This window comes from Lates calcarifer, linkage group LG18 (assembly GCF_001640805.2).
Source record: "Lates calcarifer isolate ASB-BC8 linkage group LG18, TLL_Latcal_v3, whole genome shotgun sequence".
Taxonomy (NCBI): domain Eukaryota; kingdom Metazoa; phylum Chordata; class Actinopteri; family Centropomidae; genus Lates; species Lates calcarifer.
Genome location: NC_066850.1, coordinates 4,925,257 through 4,953,139, shown reverse-complemented (window position 1 = coordinate 4,953,139; position 27,883 = coordinate 4,925,257). Strand labels below are relative to the sequence as shown.

At 41.3% G+C, this 27,883-nt stretch overlaps 1 protein-coding gene across 3 annotated transcripts in view; it reads left to right on the top strand.

Annotated features, from left to right (window-relative positions):
• Positions 1–27,883, top strand: part of phf21b (PHD finger protein 21B) — a 96,993-nt gene that overhangs the window by 37,450 nt on the left and 31,660 nt on the right. For all 3 annotated transcript variants that reach the window (XM_051077609.1, XM_051077607.1, XM_051077608.1), the window contains 2 exons: positions 2,584–2,628; positions 24,675–24,935. In XM_051077609.1, the coding sequence (XP_050933566.1) occupies positions 2,584–2,628; positions 24,675–24,935 (306 nt within the window). The remainder of the gene's footprint in view (positions 1–2,583; positions 2,629–24,674; positions 24,936–27,883) is intronic.

Here is a 27,883-nt window from a genome sequence, read left to right as displayed (position 1 = left end):
TGCAGCTTTTGAGAGATGAAGCCCGTCAGAGTTAGCCAAACAGCGTTAATGCTCTCTCCCCAGAAAGCTTCCCCCGTCCAAATGCTAACAAGAAACCAGAAGCCGGCTGTGTTTGTGTGCATTTTGAACAGATGCTCTGGCTGTAAATATGGGGGGTGGGGGGGTGGATGCCATTTGTTTTCATTTTGTTGCATTCAGGGGACAAGGGAAGGATTGTGTTGTGAGAGAAAACTATTCTCTGAGCGAACCGGTCCTTATCTTTGTGTCCCGCAAAACAAATATTTGTATTTTAGCAAAGGAAGAACAAACACAAACAGACACAATGTCGCTGCATCATTTTCATTCGGTTTGCTTTGGCCTTTAATGGAGGAACTGAGGTTTTCTGATGTAATACTTTTTGGTTGAATATCTGAAATAAGCGCAAGACATTTTCATGTTTTATTCTCTGACATAAAAGCTGTCAGTAAATCCCCAACTCCTGATGTTTGAAGCTTTTACGTGTCTTAAAAAAGGCGGTTGCTAACAAGTGTCTAAATGAGACTACAGAGGTTGTCGGGGACGTTAACATGAAAACCGATCCACTCACCAGTCCACCTTTACAGCCTCGTTGTGTTTCTACTCACGCTCTTTCAAACTATTACTAACTCTCTAAGAAGAAAGGCTTTTGTAGAAGAGCGCAGAGCTAAATGAAATGACAAGATAGGAAGCTTAGTGGTGGAGATGTTGACGTAGCGCTGCTATGCTAAGCTAGCTACTGAAGATCTCCCTTCTGCTGCTGCTTTACTGTGTTTGTTGTCGTGTGATTGTCACTTGTGTGAAACCTTCGTCTTGTAATGGTGACTGAGAGTTCACTTGGACTCAAAGATGAGTTGATCAGAATTTGGTGATCAAAGGTCAAAGGTCAAACCTCACATTTCCAGCCATAATGCTAATTTACTGTAACTGGAGGTGGACAACCATGAGGAGGTGATTCTCCTATGTTAGTGCTGCACATACCTGCATAAACCAGACGTGTTTTAATTGTGTGATGCGTTCAGGTGCACGACGTATGTTAGTGTCCTGACCTCCAACCAGTGTTAAAGTCTGTCATCTAAACCAAAACCCAGCGAGGAGGAGTCGTGGTTTAAATACCTGCAAGGATGAAAAGCTCCTGAAGCAGTGCACTGACTGTTTCCTCCCCCTGTCCTCCCCCTCCTCCCCCCTCTGTGCTGTTACTGCTGTAGTAGTAGAGGTCATCTTCAGTTATTACTCCACCACTGCTGACGGCTGTAGACTGAAAATCCTCTGCAGCGACTCTAAGAGATGAGAGAAGCTTCAGTACTCAGACAGAGGCAGCGGCAGTGACAGTGAATGAGTCGACATAGTAAAGTGTCACACACAGCGCAGACGTTGTAAAATGGTTTTGGGGGAGGATGGGGGAGGGGGATGTGCGGTGCTGTAATCTCTCTCTGACGCAACACCGCTCAACTCCCGAGTGCAGCTGATTTGGAAACTATCAGCACTCTGCTTATAAATTTCCCCAGTGTGAAAAGCAATGCATACAGAATGAATCTGCCTCTATTTATCTACCCGACTACACACACACTCCTCCCTCTGTCCTAACTACCTGCCCCCGCTGGTGGGAAATAAAGAAATAAAGACTTGAGTTTTCCCCTTGCAGACATTTCCAACATGGATCCATTAGATTACAGATGACAAACAGACGCACTTCTTCCTCCTCCTCCTCCAGCTGTGATAGCACGATGGCGTCTCTGCCTCCTGAGGTTTGACTGGTGTGTGTTAAAGTGTAAAAGGGGGGAGGAGGGGGTGAGGGTTAGGGGTGAGGAGGCACTGCAGCATAAAGTGGATCAGACAGAAATTTTACAGTGTAGAGACGTTGACAAATAGGAAGTCTGTGCCCCACGCAAATCTTTTTCTGCATGTTCCAGGTGAATTAATGGGCTGTTCATAAAGTTATTATTCAGACGAGTGGTTCCCAACTGATGGCTCATGGTCCAAAAGGCAGGACCATTCTGAGTCAAACTCTGTTTAGAAATCCTGAGTGAAGCTCAAGCAGCCAATCGTTGCTGGCTCTGTCGGTCATGTGACCCTCTGCCATAAACAGTAAACTTAGCAGAGTGTTCACGTGAGCAGCAGCCATCTTGAATTCTCCAGTTGAAACTTCCGACAAGGAACTCTGATATTCCAACTTCTGAGTACAACCTGAACACACCGTTATTCTACAGCACTGACAAAAGAGAAAATGAGGTTGAAAGCAGAGACAGAAAAGCATTCTGGGTATTAACTCCTGGTGTTTTTATGGTGTTTATTTATGTGTGGTGTGTGGTTATTTATGTTTTGTGGATGAATTGTTCTGATTGGGCAGAGTCTTTCCATATGGAAACAGTGGATTTAAAGGATTTTAAAGTTGTGTAACTGTGATGTAATGATTCTTTGTGCGACTGAGGTGACGAGGGGTTGTTTTTGTATTTTGTCTCTTTTAGAAATGTCTTGAGTTCTGTTTTCTAGTCTAAATGACATCACGTGATCACACAAAAGGATTTACAGCTGATTTTAATGACTTCTCCTTTTTCTCTTTCACAGAATCAGACGTTGTGCAAAGGCCTCAATGAACTTCAGAACGGACAGGTAGGCAGAAATTCACTGCTTCTCTACACCGAACTGGGCATCTGTTTACATGTTTACACTTCACTAAATCCAATTTCTAACCTTTCTAACCTGTTTTTTAGAAGACAGAAACTCGTAGAAACTTTAGTGAATGTGTCAGGGCTGTTTGAGCGACTGAAACGCCATTCAGAGTGTTCAGTTGAAGTTCTGTTATGTATGAGTGTCTGGGTCGATGTCCAGGTCATAGCGAGAACAAAGAAAAAGTTCAGGGTTTTTGTTGTTTTGTCGGCAAAGTTGTGATGAAACCAGCCAACGTCTCTGTGCTCTGCTTGGTGTGGGACGTTACAACATGTTTGATGTCTGATCGATCTTTTCATTTTGGATCGATGCTGTGGGATCGTTGATCATTGAATCAATGTTTTCTATAAGCTAAGATCCTGGTTTTTATCAGTGTAGTTGGTGAAACTGAGCTGGAGAAAATTCAGTGACTTTTCTCCTCCTCCTCCTCCTTCTTCTTCTTTTTCTTCTTCACCTCCTTCTTTCTCTTCCTCCTCCTCCTTCTCCTTCCTCCCTCCTCCCTCTTCTTCTTCTCTGCTTTATAAAAGTGTGGTTGCCAGTTTCCACAGTTCACCTCCTTCGTCTTCTCTCCCTGAAGTGACAGTGAGCGTTTGTGACTGCAGGAAAATGCTGAAGAATGTTAAATCGCTTCTTCTTCTTCCTTCAGAGACAAAGGGAAGAACGTAAGAAAAAAAGAAACAGCTGGAGATTCATTACATGTCAGTTTAATTTCAGAGCTGCGATTCATTACGGAGTGGAAGTCGATTCTGCCTCTCGTCCGTCGTGGCAGCTTTGCTTTCTGCAGGCTCTCGCATATATTTCCTTTCACAGAACAGAAAAAAAACCTAATTAAAATGAACTTTGCGCTCTGTGATGGGTGGATAATTGTTGCAAGGCATCGGCGTGTGTAATTGAGGCTGAATTTGTTTTACAGGTTTACCTTGTAAATAGGAACATTTGCATTTTTTCTCTCCCTCGCCTGGTTACTACAGGACTCTTGTTAGTTTGAACAGTGTCCAATTGTTTCCAACAGGCCACAACAGCCATCTTGTAAAAGGTGTTTTTATCAGTTTATTCCTGCTGCTGTTTAACCAGAGGAGGTAATTAAAGATGCTTCTTGAGAGTTGAGATTTCTGCAGACACGCAGAAATCCCCCGGTGGGGTCGGTCTAAACTGCCTTCACTCACGGTTTATTTCTGCGGCTAAAGACTCCGAGGTCCTTCTCCACCTTCCTCTGTTTCCTCCCCGAGGCATAATTAGACACGGCCGAGGAGGGAGATCAATTCTGAACATCATAATACGACACAGAGCGAAGCTGTTCTATGATTCTCAGGAGGTTTCGGGAGGTGTTTAACAGCTTACCCTAAAAACAGAGAGTCCTCTGACCCTCCATCATCTTGGGGCATGTTCTAACATGCACTGCAACACCCCACACTGATGTTACAGTCTCTGTAAAGACAGTTCAGACTCAAACATGTTTTGGCTTGTGACTTCTTCCTTACAGTTGGTTGTCTTACCTTAGTGGTTCCTGTGCAGTTATTTTATTCCTCCTCTTTGGATCTTTTTGTGTTCATTTTGTGTCTTTTTCTTTGGTTTCGCTCTCTGGTCATTTTGCATCTTGCAGTGGTTCTGTTGTGTGTTTGTGATTGTTTTGCTTCTCATTTCAGTCAGTTCTGTCTCTTTGCGTCTTGTGGTGGTTCTGTTGTGTGTTTTTTTGTGGATACTTTTTATGTTTGTGGTCATGTTGCGTCTCTTTTTTCTTGGTGTCTCTCTTTTGTCATTTTTTTTGGCTCATGTAGTTGTTTTGCATCTTGCATCTTTTTGCATCTCTTGGTGGTGGTTTTTAATGTCTTTGTGTTTGTGTTCTTCTCTTTTTCTTTGGTTTGTCTCTCTTTCTGGTGATGGTTTGCATCTTGTAGTGATCCTTTTGTATCTTTTTGTGATCATGTTGCATCTTTTCTTCCCTGGTGTGTGCGTCTCTCTTGTCATTTTGTGGCTCATTTAGTTGTTTTGGATGTTTTCACACCCCTGTATGGTGAGTTTGCAGCTTATGTAGTTATTTTTGAGGGGCTCTCTAGTTGTTTTGAGTCTTTTTGTAGTTGTTTTGTGTCTGTTTGTGTTCATTTTATGTCTCAGTTCAGTTGTTAGTTCAGTCTCTTTCCTGATCCAGCTCCTTGTAGACCCGTTCAGTGACCCATCCATACCTTGAGTGAAGCCATGACTCCCAGTTTTCTGTCTCCACTCAGTGACCTTTCTATCAGCTGGAGGCCCCCCCCCTCGCTGAGTGTCTGTCACTGCTTCATATGAAGGACACAGTCTTTACGATGCCGGGGATCTACCACGTCTCCGACTAAATCACCACCTGCTGCGAGCAAATTAAATATTGACTTCTGGTATTGACTTGTAGATCTAATTTGAAGTGATTGCGGATGAGCAATAATGGTGTGGAAAAATGAGTCGGGGGGCTGCTTTAATGGTGAGCTGCTGGCCACTTGTTAAGGGTGCTGTAATTGGCTGGATGGTGCGAATCATTGAGTTGGAGAGGGAACTAGTCGAGGCAGGAGTCAGGGTCACTTTGTGCTCGATGGTAGAAAAAAAAACACCTGTATTTTATGATTCAGATGCTGCAGAGGCTGAATTGTGTTTGATTGTAAAAGCTGGTCATGCAGGAGTTGATGTTTCAGAACCAGCTGAGTTGATGGCGGCAGCAGTCAGTGAGACAGGTGTAGAGACGGGAAATAAATGAAAGAAAATGGTTTGTGTTGATGTGAGGCCTCCCAGAGTCCCAGATACCCTCCATCCTCCATCGTCCTCTCCGACCGGTGGAGGAAAACTCATCTGAGGCGCAGCGCTGCAGAAACGCAGCGTCTTTCATTCAGATCCACTCTGTCAATATTTGCTCGCTGGCCTAAAACCAAATACACTGATATTGAACGTCGTCACACTCAGCGAGGCGAGAAGAAGAAGAAGAAGAGGGAGGAGGAAGAAACGGGCAGATAAAGAGAGAGAGGAGATGGAGCTCCACACCTCTTCCTCAACTCTGATAGGATGGATTTAAAGGAACAGTTTGTGGAGTAGATTCAGAGCAAAATCTAACCAGCAAACATTTCGATGAGCTATTAATCACTTAAAGTCATTTTTTAAGCAAAAAATCTTTGGTTTCTGATTCTGACTTTGGAGGATTTCCTGGTTTTGTTTATCACATATGATAAAAAACTGAAAAAGTTTGGACAAACAAAAAAAATTCTGGGAAAAAAATTTGCTTTTTTCACAAATTATAGAGAAAACAAGACATTTATTAACTGTTATTAAGAGTAAGATCCTTTTTGTTTAACTAGAAATGTCACTATATATCACTACCAGACTCCATTGACAAAAACAGGAATTTTACCAAACAGAACACAGGAGTTACTGGAATACCACTGCCTCCATCTGTTAGTGTGTTTGTGTTATTGTGTGACTTTCAGTGGTGGAAGAAGTAATCAGATACTTTGTTAGTAAAAGTACCTCACAATAACATAAACACACTAACAGATGGAGACAGTGTATGTTTGTGTATCTGCTCAGTAAAATTACTGTTTTTGTCAGTGGAGTCTGGTTTAATTAGGTGTTGTTTTTTTTTTAACTAAAATCAACCAAATAAAGTGAGTTAAATAGCAAGAGAAACACTGTCAGATACAAAAGAGAGATTAAAAGGTGGCATCAGCTCAGTGAACAGGACGTCTTCCTGTTTCGTGTCCGGTCCTGGTGTCGTCTCTTCTCTGACATGCAGCTTTAATTACACACCATGAGCCAAATCTGCCTCTGACGTTTGGTTAACCGCAGTTTCTCTGTTTGGACGAAACGCTTCATTTACATCGAATGGTTTCAGCTCTGAGCTCGACTATCTGTCCTCAGCACGTCCTGGCACGCTGCTTGATCGTTAGGCTTCGCCGGTCTGAGGTTATTGTAAAGATGTGGTTGAGTAAATAGAAAACAAAGGCAACGACGGGCTGCGTAAACACATCTTTTAAACATGGAGTCAGCAGTTATCATAGGAGAAGAGAAGAGACTTCATGTTTTTACAACTTATTTTCCAATTAAATTAGAAATTAACAGTTGTCTTGGGCTCCACATTGTGCCTTTATGATCCTCTTACCTCAAAATTAAAACCGTAACAGCTGAATTTGATGTGATCGGTCAATTAAAGGTCTCATTTCTGAAGTGAAGTGTGTTTTTAGGTCAGTCTTGTGAACGTCATATCTCAGTAACACCTTGAAGGAATTTCTTCAAATTTGGTGCAAACGTTCACCTGGACTCAGACATGGACCAAACAGACTTTGGTAGTCAAAGGTCAAAGGTCAAGCTCAGTGTGACCTCACAAAACACACCTTTGATCATAACTCAAGAAGGAGTTAAAGCACAGATGCCTCAGAAGTGCTGCATGGTTCATGATAAATTATAAACAGAGAAACTGGATGGCAGGAATGAAAACAACTATTTGAAGAGGTGATATCTGACTGAAACTTTTTGAGTTGTCTCTTAAGCATTATAACTGCTGCAGGTGGAGGATGTTTCTGAGCTGTCGCTGGGTCACTTGTTAGGTGTCAGTCAGAGGGTCTTCTGGATTCAGGCTGGTCCCTCAGACCTGGTTCAGTGGACTCATGTGAACTCAGATGTGAAGAGAACGTTCCCTCCTCCCGGTTACATCATGTGGACCGCCCTGCACCCACAGTGTGTTGGGATGTTTCCTCTCCACCTCGGGCTGTGTTGACCCCTCCCCTGATGAAACAGGGGGGGTAGGGTGGAGGCGGAGACAAAAACCCTCCTTTTGTCCCTCCTCAGATCCCCCTGGGTGTCTGCAGGAAGTTCTCAAGTGTCTGTGAAGAGATGCAGAGAGGTTCTGGTGACAGCAGATGTTCAGTTATTGCACAGCAGATAAACCTGAGTTTACAAAGAACACTTCATCAGACTTTTTCTTTTCATCATCAGGTCCTGTTTTGTCTGTGACCTGGTCTTTATAGTTTGCTTTTTTTTCAGTGTAGTGAGAATATTTCAGCCTTTTCAACTCAAGTTAATGTTTCCTAAAATCAAATGTCATTTTTCTTGATTGTTCTTAAAACATATAGATTTCTGTTGAAAACAGGATACAATATTCTCACTAAAGAGGTGTAATGATCATGTTTTAGGATAATTTGGGTTTTACAAATTTAACCCAAAACAAAACAAGTGCTTCAGGAATACTTTTATTATTTTCTGACATTTTATTGCGAGAACTACTCATATTTAAGTTAAGAAAGAAACTTACAGGCTGTGAGATAAGCCTGTTTTTTTGTCTGTTGACAAGTAGAAATCATGCAGCAGTTACTCGGCTGTAAATCGGCTGTCTTGTGAAAGGCACTGATGAGTTAGATTTACTTTTTCCTGATCAATAGTTCAACATGATCTTTAGTAAGAAAAGACCTGAGCAGAGAGGAAAAGCTGCACAAACATAAATTGATAAATTAATAATTCATTAGTTAGTTCCAAATATTCTGGTAATTTACAGCTCATTTTAGGAAATTATGAGGAAAGTTTCTAGGGAATTATCTTGAAAATATCCCATAAAATAAAGCTGGGGTTTAGTTACTTCACAGATGAAAACAGGAGTAATGAAGGTGAAAATATCTCATTAGGAAAAAAATTTAGTTTTTGGATTTCTCCAAATTCACTTTATGCAGTCAGAGTTTCAGTTTCAGCCCCTAGTGTTCGTCAGATGAACTGCAGCTTCAGGACATTTTGACGTTTGTGCGTTGGAGTGTGTGTGTGTGTGTGTGTGTGTGTGTGTGTCGAGTGTTCGTCGTTGCTCTTTGTGGCTGCATCTGTCTGCCTCTATTGTTTGCAGAGGTCCATCTGCTGGCCTCCAGCTAACCCCCATCTCCCTCCCCCTCCGTCAGATTTCATCCCCCTGTGCAGGCAACAAACACCCCCCAACTCTCACCACTGTTCCTGTCCCCATCCTCCCCCCTCTCTGCCTCTGTAGGAAAGCCAGCTGTCCCCCTCCTCCTCTGTCCCTCCATCACTGATGTTTAGTGTCAGAAACCTTGTTGATCTGAATCTTTAGTCCAGTTTAGACTCTTAAACTTTTTACATTAATGAGACAACAGTTGTTTTGTACATTATTTAATTCAACATCGTACATTAAATTAAATTATTAATTAATTAATAACTGTTTACGTAACATTCTTTTGTTTTAGCTTCTAAATTGTTTTGATTTCTGCTTTTCTTTGTCTTGTTTGATAGTAAACTAAGTAATATTTGTAGTCTGTTGAAAAATGGAGATTATAAAATTAATGGATGTAATACATGCAAGCAGTAACAGGGCTGTAAATGTCTTGTGAAAGGCACTGAGGGGGTTAGATTTACTTTTTTCTGATCAATAGTTCAACATGACAACAGTATTGATCACTGAGGGCAGAGCTGGAAAAAAATCAGTTACTCAAGTCAAAAATGTCACAAAGAAAATGGAGAACAACTAGAAAATCAGTTTTCCAGATTGGAATTATACATGTGGAAACCTGTGAATTACATACAAGTTACTTGTGTGTATTACTTTTATTTGATACTTGTATTACAGTTTTTTAGATTTACCACAAACGTTAACACTGAAGTACTCAGCTTAGGTGAGGATAACATGGAGCTGAATAACATTATACACAGAAGAACATTATTTTAGATTAAAGAGAGAAATGCCTGAAAGATCAGTGGAAGATTGTTTATTTATCTTTAAAGGTCACTTTGTATTTTCTCAACGCAGTTATAAAATTAATGACAGTTTGCAGCTCAGGGAAAACAGTTTTAATTAATTTAATGTTGATTTACTCCACTTAGTTTTAGACCCAGACAAACTGAAAAGTTTAGTAAAGATATTAAGGATAAGGATTTTTAAAATATTCTGAGCAAATAGTAGAGTATCGTCGGCGTAGGGTGATATGTAATCCTCAGGAATAATTTACAGTGTTACATAAATGCATTTTTAAAGGTTTATAAAGAAAATTGGAAACAGGAAATTTAAGGAAAAACTAAAGTAATTATATTCACTTAATTATATTCAATTAAAGATGATTAATTTGCAGAAATATACATAAAATTAAACTTACAGAGACTACAAAGGTCTGTGTTGCTGAGTGAAGAACTCGTACTTTGTTTCTGTCATTTGAGGCTGATATAAAGTCATTCCTGAAGTTTGTGTGTTCTTTGTGATCTTGTGGTTGTTAAGGATGAATTTAATTTAGTATTTTATTACTCTCAGTTTACTGATTTAAGGAAATATTTGTTGGTGAAGAACCTTGATCTGTTTTGGAGTCTGAGGCTGATGTGTTGAGTTGTAATATAAATATCGAATCAGTACTTAATCAGTGATCCATCTTAGAGACGGGCATTTGAATAAAGAAATTAGAAATTATAGTCCAACAGCAATCCTCTTAAACAAAGTTTTTTAAGTTGAAATAACAGAAAGCAAAACTAAAAAGATTTGCAGCCTCATAAATGCTCAGAATCAAACTTAAAAAAATAACAAACCAAAGCTACAGTGCTCGTCAGAAACACAAATGAAAGTCTTTTAGACACAAAACAAAGAAGTTATCAGTCATATCAAACATTAAATTATGCAAAACGTAACTTATACGAACCCAAAAAGTAACACCAGCTGACTGATTTTTGTTGAAAAGGTGTGCTGGTCAAAAATGTACAATACTTTGAAGAGAGGTGAAGTTGGAGCTCAGCCTCCTCCGGCTGTAATATTTTACTCCAGACTTTGACTTTTAATTTCTCCGACCTCCTGGTTCATTCTTTCTCTGAAAGATAAAACCAACAGAAGCTTCTCATTTTGCTCAACAGATGTCCTTAATCCTGGCTAATCCAACATGTTAAACGGTTGTTGTCTCTGCAGCGAGCGCAGGGTGCCGACCCTGGCACTAAAGCTTCCCACGGGCCAGTTGGACTCCCTCAGACCCCCTCTGGTCCTGGTCTAGTGCTCTCAGCCCCCCCCCCACCCACCATGCTGCCAACTGGAGGCTGAATTAATAAAGTGTCTGTTTTTTGGGGCCATATGTGAGGCTGTTTATGACAGAGAAGGGAAATGTGAGCTGGTGGTCAAGGAGAAACAGGAGGAAAAAGTTTGGCCTTCAGTCTGTGATGTACTCCACCATCAGGAATTGTGATAAACTGATACTTTTCAAAATAAAAGTCTCATGTTTTTAGCAATATTAATTCATCATTGTCTTTGAACTCAAACTCTCACCCTTTCATTTATAACCTTTGGTCAAATCACAGAGTCATACTTGTACAGTCGTCTGACAACAACAGAGCCCTCCAGGTGATAAATCACTCCTCTTAAATTAGTGATTTGTCCCCTCAAATCAGTCCCTTAAGCCCCTTTTATCTTAATTTCTGCCTTCATGGTTTCCGATGACTTCATTTACCTGTTTTTATGAGCTGTATTACATATCATTTTTACACTAAATCAATTTATCTGCCAAATATATTACAGATACAGCTGATTATATTGAATATAGATGAGTATTTTCTCGTAACTCAGTTCACGATCAGAACCAAATTGAGGTCCATTGTAATGGTGCAAAGGGAAGTGATAACACTACGTCATTAATTTGAAGGAATGAACTTTAATTATTACAAGAATAAGAGATTTGAAGGCATAGACATCAGAGATATTGGAAGGTTGATGGACTAATCTATCACATGTTCTGTAGAAAACACAGATTAGTCAGTGATATCGTCTGGATATATTGTGTTAATGTTAATGGATATTGAAGGACGTAACAGAGTTTTAAACTGAAGAGACTGAGTAGAATAACCTGTCAGAATCCTCCATTCATCCACAGATTTAACCATTTTCTTGTTATTTTGTGTGCAAAAACGCAGAACCTGAAAACACACATTTTAATTCTCTATTCAAAGCCATCAGACTCGGATCTTACTCTTTAATAAAAATGGTTTCAGAAACTTATAATTACAACCTGAGCCCGTAAGTGGCAAAAACAAGCACTTTAGTGGACGTACTTTGACGTGGACAATCATCCAATGGTTTCAGTTTTATTAGGTTCAGGCCCAGATTAAAAAAATACCAGAGATATTGTTTAAGAAGATCATTTCATGGTCTGAATGGCAACACTAACATCTAATCTGTGTCCTGATTCAGTTTGGCCTATAAAAAAAACATATTTTAACAGCTCAGTGTGAACAGAGCCGGCCGAGCCTCAGCCCCACCTGCTCAAGCAGACACTAACCAGCCATTTAATCAGCACCAATAACGTCTACTGCTGCTCTTTTGGCCATTTTTCACTCTCCTATTATCTGCGATTAGGGCGAGGAGAGTTGAGATGATCAGTGGACGCAGCAACGGAGCTATAATTTCTCTTTGGCTCTTCACTTAATATAGAGTTTGACCTTTCAGCAGTTTGTGATTGCTGCCGCCGCCGGTCAATATTCTCTGCTCTCGCTGAAGGTGTGAGCCCCGTTCACTCTGCAAATAAATGTCTTCATTACAGCGACGGCCTCGAGCCACATTCCTCTCCATGATGTTCAGATCATTTCTGCTTCAGCCGGTGATTTGGTTTGGCCTCGGATAAATGCTGAGGGAGGGGGAGATTAAAGGCTCTCAGATTTCACAGGTGAAGTTTGCTGCTTAACTAAACAGTAATGACTGAATTTACCTGCTGCTGAATTCAAGTGTGTGAAATACTTCTTAAAATTGAATTCTGTATTTAGTTTTGTAGTGGTGAAAGTGCTCACATCCTCTCGAAAGTTCACTGCAAAACAGTGCAACTTCTGAGGCCCAATTCTACCTGAAAAATGTTTGCAATGTCTGCATTTGGTGGTCTATAAAATGAGTCCAAACTGATGGCTTCAGATGTCTTGTTTTGTCTGACTGATCACTAAAAAAAGAGAAAAATAGAAAAGCAGTTCTCAACTTTCTTGGCATGTTTTTTACTTGGAAAATGATTTAACAGCTGTAAAATACAGGAATTTATTTATGGAAATCAGTAAAAATGTTCACTACTGGTAGCTTTTATTGCATCCTCTCCTGTGTTAAGGCAGTTTTTCCACCTCAGCCAGATGTTAACTTTAGGCTTTTCCATTTCCAAACTGACTCTGCCCCAAAAACCAAACCAAACCAAAAACACCACCATGTTTCTGCATCTGTCAGGAAGCTTAAATTTCCCTTCAGTATAAAAACGTCAGCGGTGTCACCTACTACTGCTCCTTACCCGCTGGGCCTTGTTCCTCGACGTCGATGGCGAGGTGAATCTGCACCTCTCCCTGAGGCTGATGGGAAGTGACAGGAACGAGGAGGACACTGCGACACAAACCGAGCTTTTATTAAAATGAGGGCCGAGCTGTGAGGCTCTAATGAACCCCCCCGGGAGGGTTCAGACGCTTCTTCTTCACTTGTTTTATTCTCCTCTTGTTGTTGTTTTCATTTACATCCCAGCTCTCCCGCCATGTGGGCTGCGAGCTGCAACTGTGATAGAGTGACAAGTCTCTATAGCAACATTTCTCTGTGAGCTTGTGAAGCTGCAGAAGTGGAATAAAGACAGAAATCCCTCTCTGGCTGCTGCTTTAGCCTCTAAACAAATATCACTTCAGTCTCAAATCACAGAGACAGACATGACACTCTGTTTAACTTGTAATTTTATGGAGAGGAGCTGAGGCAGCGTCACAACAGCCTCCATTACATCTCAGTGTTTCAACAAATCAACATGGCTCTGCAGCGTGACCTGGAACAGACTGGAACTGTAGAGAAAGTGGTGTTTCAATCCTTTATCAGCTCCCATTCATCTGTGTGGCTCTGTCACTTCTGAAAACCCAATTAGCATAGATTGGCGATTGAAATCTCAGCTATGACGATGAGGATGATGATGATAGCTGGAAACTCTCAGCTCAGACACAGTTTTTGTTTCTGTTTTTCAGTGAAATATCTTCTGGGCACTTTGCTGGAAAGTTAATTGAGATGATAAACAAACTGGAGTTTGAAGCTGCTGCTGTGATTTCCTGTGTTATTCTCTGCTCCGAAAAAGAAAGAAATCAAAGAACCTGAAGGCAGCAGGCTGACAGAGGAAAACAAAGTGATTAGGGTCGGAGCTATTGATCGATTGAAGAGGCATTGTCACTAATTCTGTTTTTGTAATTAAAGTTTCTCTCTTTGGATTTATTTACCAAGTCTACACAGCTACTGCTTTTTATCTCTGTGTTCAATGATGCTACCGTTGACTGTGTTTTCACAGGGATATGATAATAAGTAGAATTTTTGTTTTTAAGAAAATAATTCAGATGTTTTTCCAACATAAAAGACCCTGACTCCCAGTGTGAAAAAAGTTGTGGTTTGTTTTGTTTTAGATAAAACTATAGCTGATCTCACTCAGGCATCAATACTGGTTTTTTTTGGGCACTCAAATTTGATTTAATCTGTCTTTTTAAAGAACACAACAAAACACTAAAACTAAGTGTAGCATACAGATGTGAATTAATGTTTACATCACTTATTAGTCTCAGAAGAAAACTCAGTCTTTCCAACTGTTGAATCTCTTAAATGATTTCAAGCCAATTATTGACTGTAGGTGGGTCTAATACAATCAGTGTTATTGTTCAATATCTGTTTTTTCCTGTTTTTCCCCACCAAAATAAAGTGACATACTTGTCATTGGAATCTGTAGCTGGAGGGTATGCTGTATGATTCTCCAAATACTTTCCCAAAATAGTTGTTTCTAGCAGTAGTACCTTGATCATCCAGTACCTACATCATTTTTTAAATAAAACAGTTAAGCTGTTGTCAGTGGAACTTAAGACTTCCTGTTGTTTTTCACATTAAAAGCCCACCATTAACAGAAGGGATTCTGCTCAATGAGCTCCTGCAGGGGCTTTTAATGTAAAGAAAATAAAAGATCTGTGCAGGAAGTGTTGACACATTTTTTATGTATTATAATGTATTAGAAATTAGGGCAAATTCTGTGATGTAAGCCCATTTTAAATAAAGAAACGTGCAAATTTTGTCTAATAGTCAAAAACAACCAAAGTGCTTTTTGGTCACAGTAATTTTAAACATAATCTTCACATCTGAGAATCTGTAACCATCAACTGTTTGTAGTTAAACATCTCTAAAATGCTTAATTACTCATCAGAGTTGTCATTGATCCACTGATCAATACACTGATTGACTGTTTCAGTCCTGGTTGTGCATGCTTCCTGCTGTCGCTGATGTTGTGTCACATTCCAGCGAACATGAAGAAAATGAGGCCCCGGTCGTGTTTGCTTTGCATTTAAATGGATTTATTGTCCGCTGTTGGTGTGAAGGGCGGAGACTGACCACATGATCAAACTGTTGTTTTTTTTTTTTTTTTTTTTTTTTTGTTGTTTTTTTTCTCTGTGGGAGGAAATGAGGAGTTCTGCTGTCTGGATGAAATGGTGACAGATCACAGTTTGGCTGTGTAATGAACATTTTAATGTGATTGTTATCTGCTGGTAGACGAGAGCAAAGGAGCAGTAACATTGACAATCAACACGGTTTAATATGGAGACTGAATCACTGGAGAAGCTTCTGCAGCTCCCACAGTTATTGATTCTCTTTCAGTCTGTCATCTCTAAACGATAGCTGAAAGTAAAATCATTTGTGTTTTATGCATTAATGTCAGATATGAATATTATAGAGATGTGTCTGCTTTTGTTAGTAAAAAATTTATAACTTTGTGTTTCACATAGCAGCAGTGTCTGACAGCATTATGGATACAATTCCTACAGAGATGGAGCGTTTTATTAAAGAGTAAGAATCTTTTTGTTTAAACAGAAATATGATTATATATCACTACCAGACTCTATTAACAAAAACAGGGATTTTGCTGAGCAGTTGTGTTTGAGTTAGATTTTTGAGGCAATATTTGACACATCTATTAACTATAAATCAGAATTAATTTCTCAGTATAAATTGTTATATTTTCTGTATGTTTGCTTATTATGAAAAATATCAGTTGAAACGTTTGACAAATCTGAATTGTTTGGAAAATTTAAAGTGCATTTTAGTAGTTTAAACCCACAGAACTCTGTCTTGTGAAGGTTTTACTGAAGGATTTTATTCTTTCTCACCACCTGCTGAGAGCCAATATTTAACAAAAGGGTGATATCTTTCTGCTGTATTACTAAAACATTCATCAGCTCAAACCTAATCTGAGCTCAGGAGACTTCAGGGCATGAATCTGACTTTATCAAAACTGAGCTCGTCTCTGTCGACTTGATCTGTAGAGTTACAATTTGATGATCCACTCCTGCACAACCCTGCGCTGTTTCACAGTTAGATCAGGTCCTGAACTGATGGGGAGGGAAGTAGGGGGCAGGTTCTGTTGTGTTCCCTCCCCCAGGAGCCAGAATCACCTCTGGACCGTTTCCCCTCCTGGGTCGTAGCCATTGGTCCCAGTGGTGTGTTTGCTGGCAGACCTCCACCTCCACATGTGGAGCAGCAAGGGGGAGGCCTCGGTCTCCCTCATGCCCCCACTTTTTGCCAAACTGTGGGCCAGGGTCCAGACTCTGTCCTGTGTGCCCCTGCTGATAAGCTGTCCCGCTGCCAGAGGAGGGGGTTCGCCTCCGCAGGAAATCAATCAGCAACAACAAAGGCTGGTTTCTGGGATGAGAACAGTCTATTTACTCAAATACTGAACCCAGGTAGAGTTCAGTGGCTCTGGTACTTTAGTTTGTGGCTTTTTTGGAGACTTTTTGCTTCAAGTTTGTGTCGCAGTTCAGCTTGATTTAAACCCGTTTTAGAGAATGATCTGTTCTTTCTTAAAATAAAAGCTTTTACTCTGAAAGCCTGAAAATGTTCAAAAGTGGAGAGATGAGTTGACTGAAAGTTCCTTCTCGACCTTTCAAAAGGTCCATTTAGTGGCTATTATGGAGCTTTTGACTGTCTCACACAGTCTTCCTCACCAGCTGGAGTTTGCCATTTTGTCCCTTAATCCTAAATTTTCCAGTTTCCATGGACAGGAAATCCTTAAAGTGCTTGGAAAATGGGAATTTTAACATCTTCAGTCCCATGAAAACAGGGCAAACTGACCATGAAGACCATGACAGGTGACCAAAAGCTCCAGAACAGCTACTAAATTGACCTTTGAGTGGGATTTTGTCCACTTGAATACTGGAGTACACTCCCCTGGTGATTATTTTTCACTCAGTGAGTAGCATTGTGAGTATTTTTCTATTGTTTTATTACTGAAGTGAAGGATTTGAGTGTTTCTTCTTCGTTGGTGGGAAAAGGATGGACTGCAGCCGTCCGTCTCCTCAGCACCTTTCAGGAGTGAAGGGGCCTTGGCTGGTAAATGGAGTGTAAACAAAGGAAAACGTCTGGCAGCTGCACTGATGGAAATCTGAACAGCTACTAATGCGTTTTTCAGCAGCCCTCCGTTATCTCAAAGGCACACTATCAAAACAGAGTACATAATGAGTGTGGATAATCCTGTCCGCTCGCTTGCTGGATCCGCAGTAAACAGCATGGGCCCGACGGATGACCTTAACTGTGGCCGCTGAGCGATGGCGGCGCTCTCAATTAAATTTTGCCAGTCGAGTGGGGAGAGACGGCGCGTTCACAGATACTCTGATATCTATTTAACTCACACTGAACGACAGGTTTAAAGAGGAACATCTACACTGTTAACAAAGGACAAAGTGCTGATTAGAGCTGTTTCTCTTAATGCACTTTTTATCCCTCATATTTCCCGTTAAGTAGATTTAAAGATGAAGCTGAAAGCTGTGCTGCAGTTTCCTGAATCCTGACAGTAGCTGAAGTGGAAGTTGAAATTGAAAGATCTGGGTCACTTAAAGTGTAGTAACTGAACAGTAACTTGTACAAAATATAGGTTCTTAATGAGTTTTTACTTCATCTGTCAGCGGTTTAATGTTGTGGCTGATCTGTGTATTTCACATTTACTGTTGTCATGTTGGAGAATGTCACTGCACAGCTGCACTAGCAGGAGTTACTGTTATCTGGACAGTGCGTCATATTATCCGTGGAAACACAAACTCATGTGCACGTAGCTCTGAACACCTGCAGACAGCTGACGTCGATTCAGCTGATATGTCTAAGGAAAGCTCGTCTCATTTATCTTAAAACATGTCCTTGATTCCTGTCTCCTCACGTCTTTTCCTTGTATCTTGTCTTAGTCCTTCCCACCCAGGACAGGACAATAAGACACAAGAAGGAAACGAGGAGACATGTTAAGGTAGTAAGTCTGTACTCAGTTATGTCCAACCTCTGGAAATCTCTTTCCTCGTCCTCACAGCTGACACAGTGCAGCTGTGACAGAGCTCTGCCAGCTCCCTGGTCCTTCAGTGTGAGATGACTGGCTCTCTGGTTCCAGCTGACTTCTCTATCTCCAGCACTTTTTAATGGGGAGCGCTTCCAAAGTTTCAATTAATGGATCCCCTCAGCCAGCAAACAGCGGTGGTGATCTGTGTGGAGAGGGAGCAGGGAGGAGGAGGATCTGCTATCTCTGACAGAGCCGACTCCTGCTGCTCCCTCACAGTGGTACGGAAGCTGTTTAATGACAAAACTACTGAGGAAGAACAAAGAAAAACTGAGCTGTTATCAATCTTGAAAGTCAGATTGAAAACATCCAGGGATGTGTGTTCGTAACTCGAGCTCAGAGTTGTGTGTGATTGATTACAGCAGGGCTTCATTTGCTGCTCACTCTTAGATTTGGCAGCTTATATCTCAAGTTAGAACAGAGTAAAATGAATTGGATTTGACCTGGAAGTGAAGTTTCATTCAGTTAGAGTCGTTTTGAATGAAAATTTTAGGCAATCATCAGTAGGCGTACACATGATCTGCACAAAAAGTTAAAAAGAAAAACCTACATGGGTGCTTCATTCTCAAAAATGATTTTATCCTCTGTGGACTGAGTGTATTTCTGTGCTCTTGGAATAAAACCAAAGTGAATCATCAGCTCTCAAAAGGCGAGTCAACACATGTAACTGCAGAAAATTGGGCATCCATCTTGCCCCATCATGGCATCCGGTTGTCGTTAGAGTGGCTTGGTGTGGATGAAAGGTGAACACTGAGCTGACGCTGATGAAAGCCTCAGCGGCCTGCGTCTAATTAAACTTAGGCAGATATGTGGAGGAAATGGCTTGTTAAGAAACAGCCTCTGCTGAAGCAGGGATCAAGGTGCCGGGCAAAATCTACCAGGGTGGTCAGCCAATCAAGAGGCTCCGTAATGGATGTCAGTTAGTGTCTTGTAGCTTCATGCTGGGTGAGTTTAGGACACAAATCTCCAGAGATAAACAGATATATACTTAAATAATCCCCAAGTGAAAGATAAAGATAGGAATCAAAGTAAAACTAACTAACTTCAGTAGCATCACCCTGTCTCCCTCCACAAAACCTTCCAGGTTTAGTTCATCAGATAATCTTTACAGATGAACACCATTGTTCTGATGTTTGAAGCCTAAATACAGTCTCCAGAAGTAAAAAACCAATGTTCAGTCCTAAATTTAGAGAAAGGAAGCCAGCGCTGGGTTGAATACAGAACATTACAATAGTCAGGATGTGAAGAGATAAAGCAGTGGAAGATTTGTTGTTGTTTAACTGGGAATTCGAATGACTCAAAGGTTCAAACGTTGAGTTCAAAGCCAAAGAAAAGACCAGGACTTTAGTTTTTGTTATGATTCATCTGCAGGAGATTATGGGACATTCAGGCACTAACCTCATCAAAGCAGTTCTGTAAAATGGGCAAATTCATACAGATGGATAAAACATACGTCTAAAAGAAGCAAAATAAAACAGGCCCCAGATCAGATCCTTGAGGAACTCCACGGGTTCATCAGTCAGACGTTTGTTCAGTGATAGATGCAAAGCATTTAGGAGGAAAGCCATTATTTAAAGCCACATGCTGCAGTATAACAGACAATAGTTTTAATTAGTTAACATCTGTTATGCACGTTTTACAGCGCACCCAAGGGTTGCATAAAAATCACCTCACAGGACCCGAGTCTTCCTTTCAGCTGATTACTCTGCTTTGACAAACGTGTTGAAGAATTGGAGCCGTTCTTTTCGTCTCTTTGGCGTTTTCTTTAGCGCCCTGCCTACATTAGTGAGTCCTCGTCACGTCTGTAAATCCATAGCTGAGGGGCCGTAATGGAGCTGAATGTACAATTGACTCCTTCCTCAGAGGCGTGGCGAGGGTGTCACAGTTTGTCCGAATGTCTTCCAAAAGCAGAAATGCTTAAATTCAATGTTTTGTCAATGCAGTTCAGCCTCACAGACACCTCCAGGGATGTTTGTCATATGAGAGCAGTTTGTTCGCTGCTCTGTCAGCTGACTTTTTAACCTCCTTTTCTAGGGTTTTGAAATTGCTAGAGTCAGGTTCAGTACGCATTACGACTTTGACATTTTGGTAAATTCCCCTGTTAGTTGGATGTTTCAGATGGATATCAGTTTCATTTCAGTCTGTCTGTTACAGGGAATAGATGCAGGACTATCATCACACTCCAGTCACAGAGCTAAAAGCATACGTTTCTCTCAAGGATTAATCCCCCGAAGAACCTAGAAGGTCATTTAACAACATTTAATCCTGGTTTAAAGGATCCTCAAAGACTCTCCTGTCCATTGGGATAAAAAAATGTTTAATCTGCTGCTTAATAAAAACTGTTTCAAGCCATTTAACAGGTCCCAGACCTGTTTCCTAATCAAATTAAAAACAGCAAATTATGACAAAAGAAGAAAATATATAAGAAACAACAATTTTGATAATCTTTTCATTGTATATTTAAGTATTTTAAGTATTTGACACTCTCAGGATCACATGAATGCCTCTGAGGAAGGAGTCAATTGTACATTCAGCTCCATTACAGCCTCTCAGGTATGGATTTACAGACGTGGCAAGGACAGGGCGCTAAAGAAAACATCACAGAGACGAAAAGAACTTCAACACGTTGGTCAGAGCAGAGTAATGAGCTGAAAGGAAGACTCGGGTCCTGAGAGATATTAATGCAACCCTTGGATGTGCTGTAAAACTTGCACAACAGATGTTACTACTGTCGAAAAGGTCTGAGAGCATCTTGACTGTGTCTCTGTGATACCTGCTGATTCCACGTTCTGTATTTTCCTCCATTCATTCACTTTCTCCCCGCCTCTCCAGGCAGGAGGGACGGGGCTCTGCTCTCCAGCCTGGAGAGGCTTTAAATGAGTGACCTTTGAGACAATCAGAGGTGCCCCCGGCTCAAACAAATGCTGAATGGCGAGTAGTGGCCCCCGGGTCCTGATGCAGGCGCCTGCTCGGGCTGCCTGTGGATTACATTGATTACCCTGAAACAATGGGGCCCCGCCGCGCTCATTGCTGAGGGGGAATTAATAAATATGTGAATAAGTACACGAGGGGTTCGCTGTGGAGGATTCAACTATAAAATTATTCATATAGCTGGAACTGAGTTTCCTCTTCTTTTGTCACTCAGCCAGTAAATCTGGGTTACTTTACTTTTCAGTCAGTAGGTTTAAAGAGTTAAATCCCTTATATAACCACTATATCATTCACGTGCATAAGTTTAACCTTCATAAGGTCCAGATTAAAAATGAGCCAATACCCTATACTGATTAGGACTGGATTTTTGTTGCTGATACTAAAAGAACTACATTTAAAGTCATTTATTAGGTAAAAATGTCACACATGTTTGGGTTACTGCATGTCAAATGGAAATATTTCTACTTTTAGTCTCTTATTCTAGTAAATGGAGTATCTTTTGTGCTGGTTTGGGCTGTTTGTTCGATAAAACAAGACATTAAAAACATTATCTGGTCAACATGACTATTGGTAGAAGTTTTGTTAGTAGTAAAAGTTGTGGTAGTAATAAATGACCTTTAGTAGTGTCCCACAGTATTTCAAAATCTTTGTTTAATCGTTTTACAAATGTTTACTCACGCGAGTAGGTTTTGTTTTTTCGCTGGTTTTATTGTGAAGATTGCGCTTTTATTTTGAAGCCAAAATGGTGGCCGCGAGAATACGGAAGTAGTAATAAGGAAAGATGTCAACATGGTAACATCGCACCGGGCTGCATGTGGATTACATTGATCCCCTGAAACAACATCGCACCGTGCGGTTTAACGGTTTATCGGTTTCATGATGATCTTTTTGTTCGCCCAGCAGCTAGTGGATGGAGGCACAAGGTTGGTGTGTGTTTCCTATTTTGTAGGTTTTCAGAGTTATGAACGAGACGGCGTAAGCTAGCTTAATTGCTTTGCTTACGCCGATCCACCTTGTCTTCTCAGGGGGCGTTACTGTGTGAGAGATGTAAGGGGAACTGAGATAGCAGGAAGTGGCTAACATTATGGATCGTATTCCTACAGATACAGACTTTTTAAATTCAAGAATAAGATCATTTTTGGTTAACCAGAAACACATATCACTTCCAGACTCTATTAACAAAAACAGGAATTTTACTGGGCAGAACACAGGAGCTGCTGGAATACCACTGCCTCCATCTGTTAGTGTGTTTGTGTTACTGTGTGACTTTCAGTGGTGGAAGAAGTAATCAGATACTTTACTGAAGTAGTGTCACACAATAACACAAACAAACAAACAAACAAACAGATGGCGGCAGTGCTATTCCTATAGTTCCTGTGTTCTGCTTGGTAAAATTCCTGTTTTTGTTAATGGAGTCTGGTATTGATATAAAGTGATGTTTCTGATTCTTATTCTTTAACAAAAAGCTTATCTCTGTAGGAATAATGCTATTATTGTCAAACACTGACAGCAATCGGAGTCTGTACTCATTACATTGTCTTGTAGTTAAATCAGTTTTATTTCACTCTGTTATCCAGCTGGTAACTTGTTTTTATTGTAAACAGGAAGTTGTTGTTTCTGTTGTTGTTGGTGTTTTATTCTGAGTCAGAGATGGAGGAAGCTGATTAGAGCAGAAAACTGTAGGAACTCCACCCCCTCCTCCTCTAAAAACACTTCTGTTCCACCTTAAATCTCCAGCTTGTGTTTTAAGGAGGACTGGCTGATTAGTAATGCAGGATGTGAGGCAGCAGCGGGGCCCTAAATGAATCTGCTTCCCCCTGTTTTCTTCATCCCCTCACCCCCTCATGGCTGAATAATAGAGAGCACTAATGGTGAGCTTTTTTAAGGAGGGGGGAGGATGGAGGTTTTTCCACTCAGCAGAAATAAAAGACAAAAATTCCACTTCACGTCCACGTCTTCTGTGGTGATTTGGAAACTTTTCTTTGTGAAATCATGCTAACAACTGAAGCTGCAGACAGGAAGATTATACATAAGAGGTTATTTTCTTCAAAACACACACACACACACACACACACACATATATATATAGATATATAGATAGATATACTTTACTTTTTTCCTGGCATTTTTATCAAAGCCTCTTTGCTGATGTATTTACAGGGTAATTACTGCTGCGGGGCAAGGACACTCAGGTCTGAAAATGCTTTCAAACTGTGAGCTATGTTAGTTTTTTTGCTGTCTGCTTCTGCCAGTGAAAAAGAAATCCCCTCTCTTCTCTCACCCCCCTCCTCTCCACACCCAGAAAGCCACTGTAGTCCATAGAAAAGCATAAAAAAGGCGGTGGTGGCGGCGGCGACGTGAGATGGGGCAGTGGGTTGGAATATAAAATATTTAGAGAGTCTCTTCTTTTCAGTGCGAGAGTGAAGCGGAGGGGAAAAAGAGATGTTCTTATCTCTACATGTATTTTTCTTTTTCCAGGCTGAAGAGGAGGTGGGGGTAGGGGGTGGGTGAGGAGGAAGGAGGTGGGGGAGGGGTCTCAGTGAGTATATATGTGTGTGTAGGACTGATGAGGACTGAGCTCTTGAGCTGAACTGTGACAGTAGAGACACAGTAGAGCTGGTCTCTATCAGTCAACACTGACACTGACTGTTCACTTACAGTAGTAGCTGTAGTAGCAGTAGTAGTAGATGTAGTAGCAGTAGTAATAATCATAGTAAGTCATCAACAGTCCTGACAGTGAACCCTCAGAAGGTAAATCAGTATTTTTACACATTTGTGATGTTTTAATTGAATTTTTTTTTTGTTTAAAAATGTGAAACAGGAAGTGTTTTGTTGTATTTTTGTTGTAGTACAAGTATTTTAATTTGTCAAGCAGCAGGAGTACTGGTAGATCTAGTACTAACCTGGCAGAGACAGCAGTAAAAGTTGAATTAGTAGTAGTAATAGCAAGAGTAGTTGCACAGCAGTGACAGTAAAAGTAGTAGTAGTAGTAGTAGTAGTAGTAGTAGTACAACAGTGATAGTAGTAGTACTAATAGTAGTACAGTAATAACAGTTGTAGCAGAATAAGTAGCGGTACAACAGTGATAGTAGTAGTAGTACAGCAGTAACAGTAGTAGTAGTAGTAGTAGTAGTGATGGAAGAAGCAGTAGTATAAAGGTAGTAGTAGTAGTGATTGTAGTAGCAGTACTGCTAGAAGTACTTGTAGTAATAGTTGTGGTTGTATTAGTATCAGTATTAGTAGTATCAGCAGTAGTAGAAATGACAGTACAGCAGGCTGAATAAAAGTATAATCACATGTATTTTATTCAAAATAAACTTTAATACTCACAGACTGGTTTCCAGTGACAGGTGTTGGTGTGAGTGATGTCAGTGGGAGCAGTTGTTGAAACTACAATTACTGATGGGAACTGTAGTTTTTAGTAGAAAGCTGCTGTCACTGTGAAAACAGCAGTGGAGTGTGCTCTGTGTACAAATACACTGAGATACTGCAGTTACACTGAGTCAACACACTTGTCTGTCTTTCTGTCTCACAGTACACCTGTCTAACAGCACACCTGTCCCACAGTACACCTGTCTCACAGTACACCTGTCTGTATCTCCAACAGTCCACCTGTCTCACAGTCCACTTGTCTTACAGTACACCTGTCTGTCTCTCCAACAGTCCACCTGTCTCACAGTCCACCTGTCTCACAGTCCACCTGTCTCACAGTACACCTGTCTCACAGTCTGCCTGTCTGTCTCCCTCTCCCTGTAGAAGCTGGCGGTCAGAACTTGTCCTGTAGGGACGACTAAGCCGCTGTCTCTCATCAAGCCTCCGAGCCAGGGCATCGCCATCTCCGTGGTGCCGGCCAAGGCTCCCGTTTCCATGGTGACGGCGCACATTAACGGACAGAAGGCGGCAAGCTCAGAGCCGCTGCAGACGTCCCCCATCAACCTCCAGACCGCCGGCAGGGTGGCGGCAGCCGGAGTCCACCCGTTCAGCAGCAGGAGAGCCGGGGAGCTGCCTCCCTCTCAGGTAACACAACACCTGGCACACCTGTGTAACCAACACCCTCCTCCATCTCTGTAACTCCACTAAAGGACCAATGAGACACAGTTGCATTATGGGAAATGTAGTATCCAGTGTTACGGGACTGAAAGTCAGGCTATCTCCACCTCTGGTGCTCAGATTTGGACCGATCTTTTTTTAATCTCCTACACGTCTGACGACTTTGTGAGAAATTATTTACATAAAATAAAAAAATTTTGACCAGATAAAATGTGAATAAGTGAATGTTTACGTCAACAACCATTACAGGTGCATAGATTGATTAGTGTAATCGATACAAACCACAAAGCAAACAACATGAAGATGCTCAAATTGATGCTATAAACTGTAAAATCACTAAAATATAGTGTCTGGTAATATTCTCTACGTGGTTCCTGTGAATCATATGTGATCTTAGCGCTATTTTATTTAATTTTAAAGTCAGTGTTCGCACCCTAACGTCTTATACCCTTGACTTTTTATGACTTTTGTGCTGACGACAAAAGATAAAAGTGTCATGTAACTAGAGTTACAAAGGGATGGAAACTTACCAGAAACCTTCCACGGGACATTTTTGACTTTGACTTTTATTTGTGAGTAGAACTTTAATCAACAAAAAACATGAATGTTGAATAAAATAAACATATTCCCTAGGATCCTGTGTTACAGTATCACAGTTGAGCTAGCTAGCACCATGATAGCCAACATCTTAAACTGTCAATGAAATGGTGTTTGCTCTGCGGTTCGTACAGCAACGTCACTGTCGTGTTGTGTACCCACTTACAATGGATTTCACTGTCGGCCCATTTGTCCATGTTTTCACTTTGCTGCATTGACCCGACCAATTGATGTGACACTTTGGTTTCGTTATAATTGGCTTAAAAGGTTTTAAAAATGAATGTGTTGGAACCTGCAGAAACCCTGTGGTAACTGTCGTCCTGTAGCATCGACAGCCTGTGGATTCACATGTGTGAACGCAGTTTAATTAGGTGTTGTCTGGTGGCAGGCTTTAGAAATCTGAAGGTTTGAATGAGTTCAGTTTGTCTGGTACAGCATTAAAGATTTATTTTTTTTCAGGAGGGATTTCTCAGTGATGTGTGATGTCTCTGACGTGCTAAACACACAGTGTGGTTAGGGAAAAGCAGATAAACAACCGAGGAGACGTCATTTTTCTCGGTTTTATGTATCAGTGATGCTGTGTTTCCATCCCTCCATCTCTGAGTGTCTGTTAGGATTCAGGCCACAGTGTCTCGTCTCCTCCACACTCTGTATTCAGCACCATCGCCTCCATCAGCACACAGCCGGGATCAGAGCTTCACGCTCAACACTGGCAGCCTCCACACTATTACTGTAATTGCACGGCCCCATAGAGAGGGAGAGAGAGGAAGAGAGAGGGAGGAGGGCCGAGTCTCGGGGCCCTCGGGCTCCTGCTTTATGATTCCTCTGTCCGTCCAGCAGATCTGACTCTGTCTGTCAAAATGTCTTATATAAGATTGAACATGTCTGTCTTCATGAAACCTTAAAATAGCTTCTTCTGCTTTGCTTCTTCTTTTATACTGTGAGTGTGATTGATTAGTTTCAGTTGCAGTGCGCAGCTATTGATTCCCGAAACCAGGCTACAAATTAAGTCTACAAATGATCTACAAATTAAACTTCAGGCCTGTCTACGTGGTTTTGAGCTAAGTCCACAGCAGAGTTTTCATTAGCCAGGATATCCGGCTTTTGGCCTGTATCAGTCGTGTGTGGCCTACCCGGCAATCCCTACCAGACTCCATTGACAAAAACAGTGATTTTAGCGGAACACAATAAAAGTAGTTTCATGTTAAAAATCTGTGTTTTTCTGGTGCTTTACGACTGTTACCAAACGTTAGCTCAGCTTGTTTTTAGGTTCAGATTCCTTCAATCTTAATCGTTCAGGAGGTTTTTACTGGGTCTTTTCCTCTCTAGAACAAACTGTCCAGGTGATTAAAATCAGTATAAACACAGAAATAAAACAGTTTCATATTCAGTGTTTTTCTCTGGACACAGGACATGGAGAGCTGCTGTTTGCTCAGCTTGTTTTCTCTTGTCCCTTGACTAAAATCCTTCTTCTGGTTTAAGATCAGAGTTAAAATTTTATTCTAAAAAAAGTTGTGATGTGTGAACTATGTATGTAATATAAATATAAATAAATAAACACAACATATACACAGTATACAGTAAGGATGCAGTACTTTGAAATACAAAGAGAATACTATGATATCTTCAAAAAGTTGATGAGGTTTGGTGAGTTCAGAAGTTTCAGCGAGAGTCAGGTCACGATGTCACTCCTCCGAGGCCTGTGATTGGTCAATTCCTGATGATGTAACGTCGCCTTTGTGCATCTCGTCCTCATCCTCTGGTTGCGATGCAGAGCAGGTCTGAGGCTGCGACACAGACGCAGGCGTTTGCTGCGATAAAGCCACCACATTTCATCAAAGTGTCACTTTGGAGGAACCCAGACTCTCTCCTCCTCTCTCTCCTCCCCTCTCCCCTCACCCTCCCCTGTTGGCTGGTGGAGGTGAACTGGTTGGGGGGGGGGGGGGGGGCAGGATTGTTCTCGTGGCTCTTTATGGCTGTATTGTTCAGACGTAGAGCGAGCACTCCTCACCCAGCTGCCCGCCCGTGAGAGGGCGAGGCAGTAAAAAGAAAAACCCCTCACAGGCCTCCACGCTTTTCTTACCTCCATCAATCGAGGGTCGTAAAGGCTCGGCCAATCAGAGGCTGCTGCGCCCCCGCTGCTGTGTGGACTGAGCAGAGGAGGTGGGTGGCGGCAGGGCGGGGGGGGGGGCAAGTCCCTCAGACCACCTGGCTGCTAATTTGGAGATCAATAATGAGGTGTAATGGGATTGCTGCTCTGCATGAGTGCACACATTATAGCTGCATTGTTTCAGCACTTCAGTGGAGTTTGTGTGTGA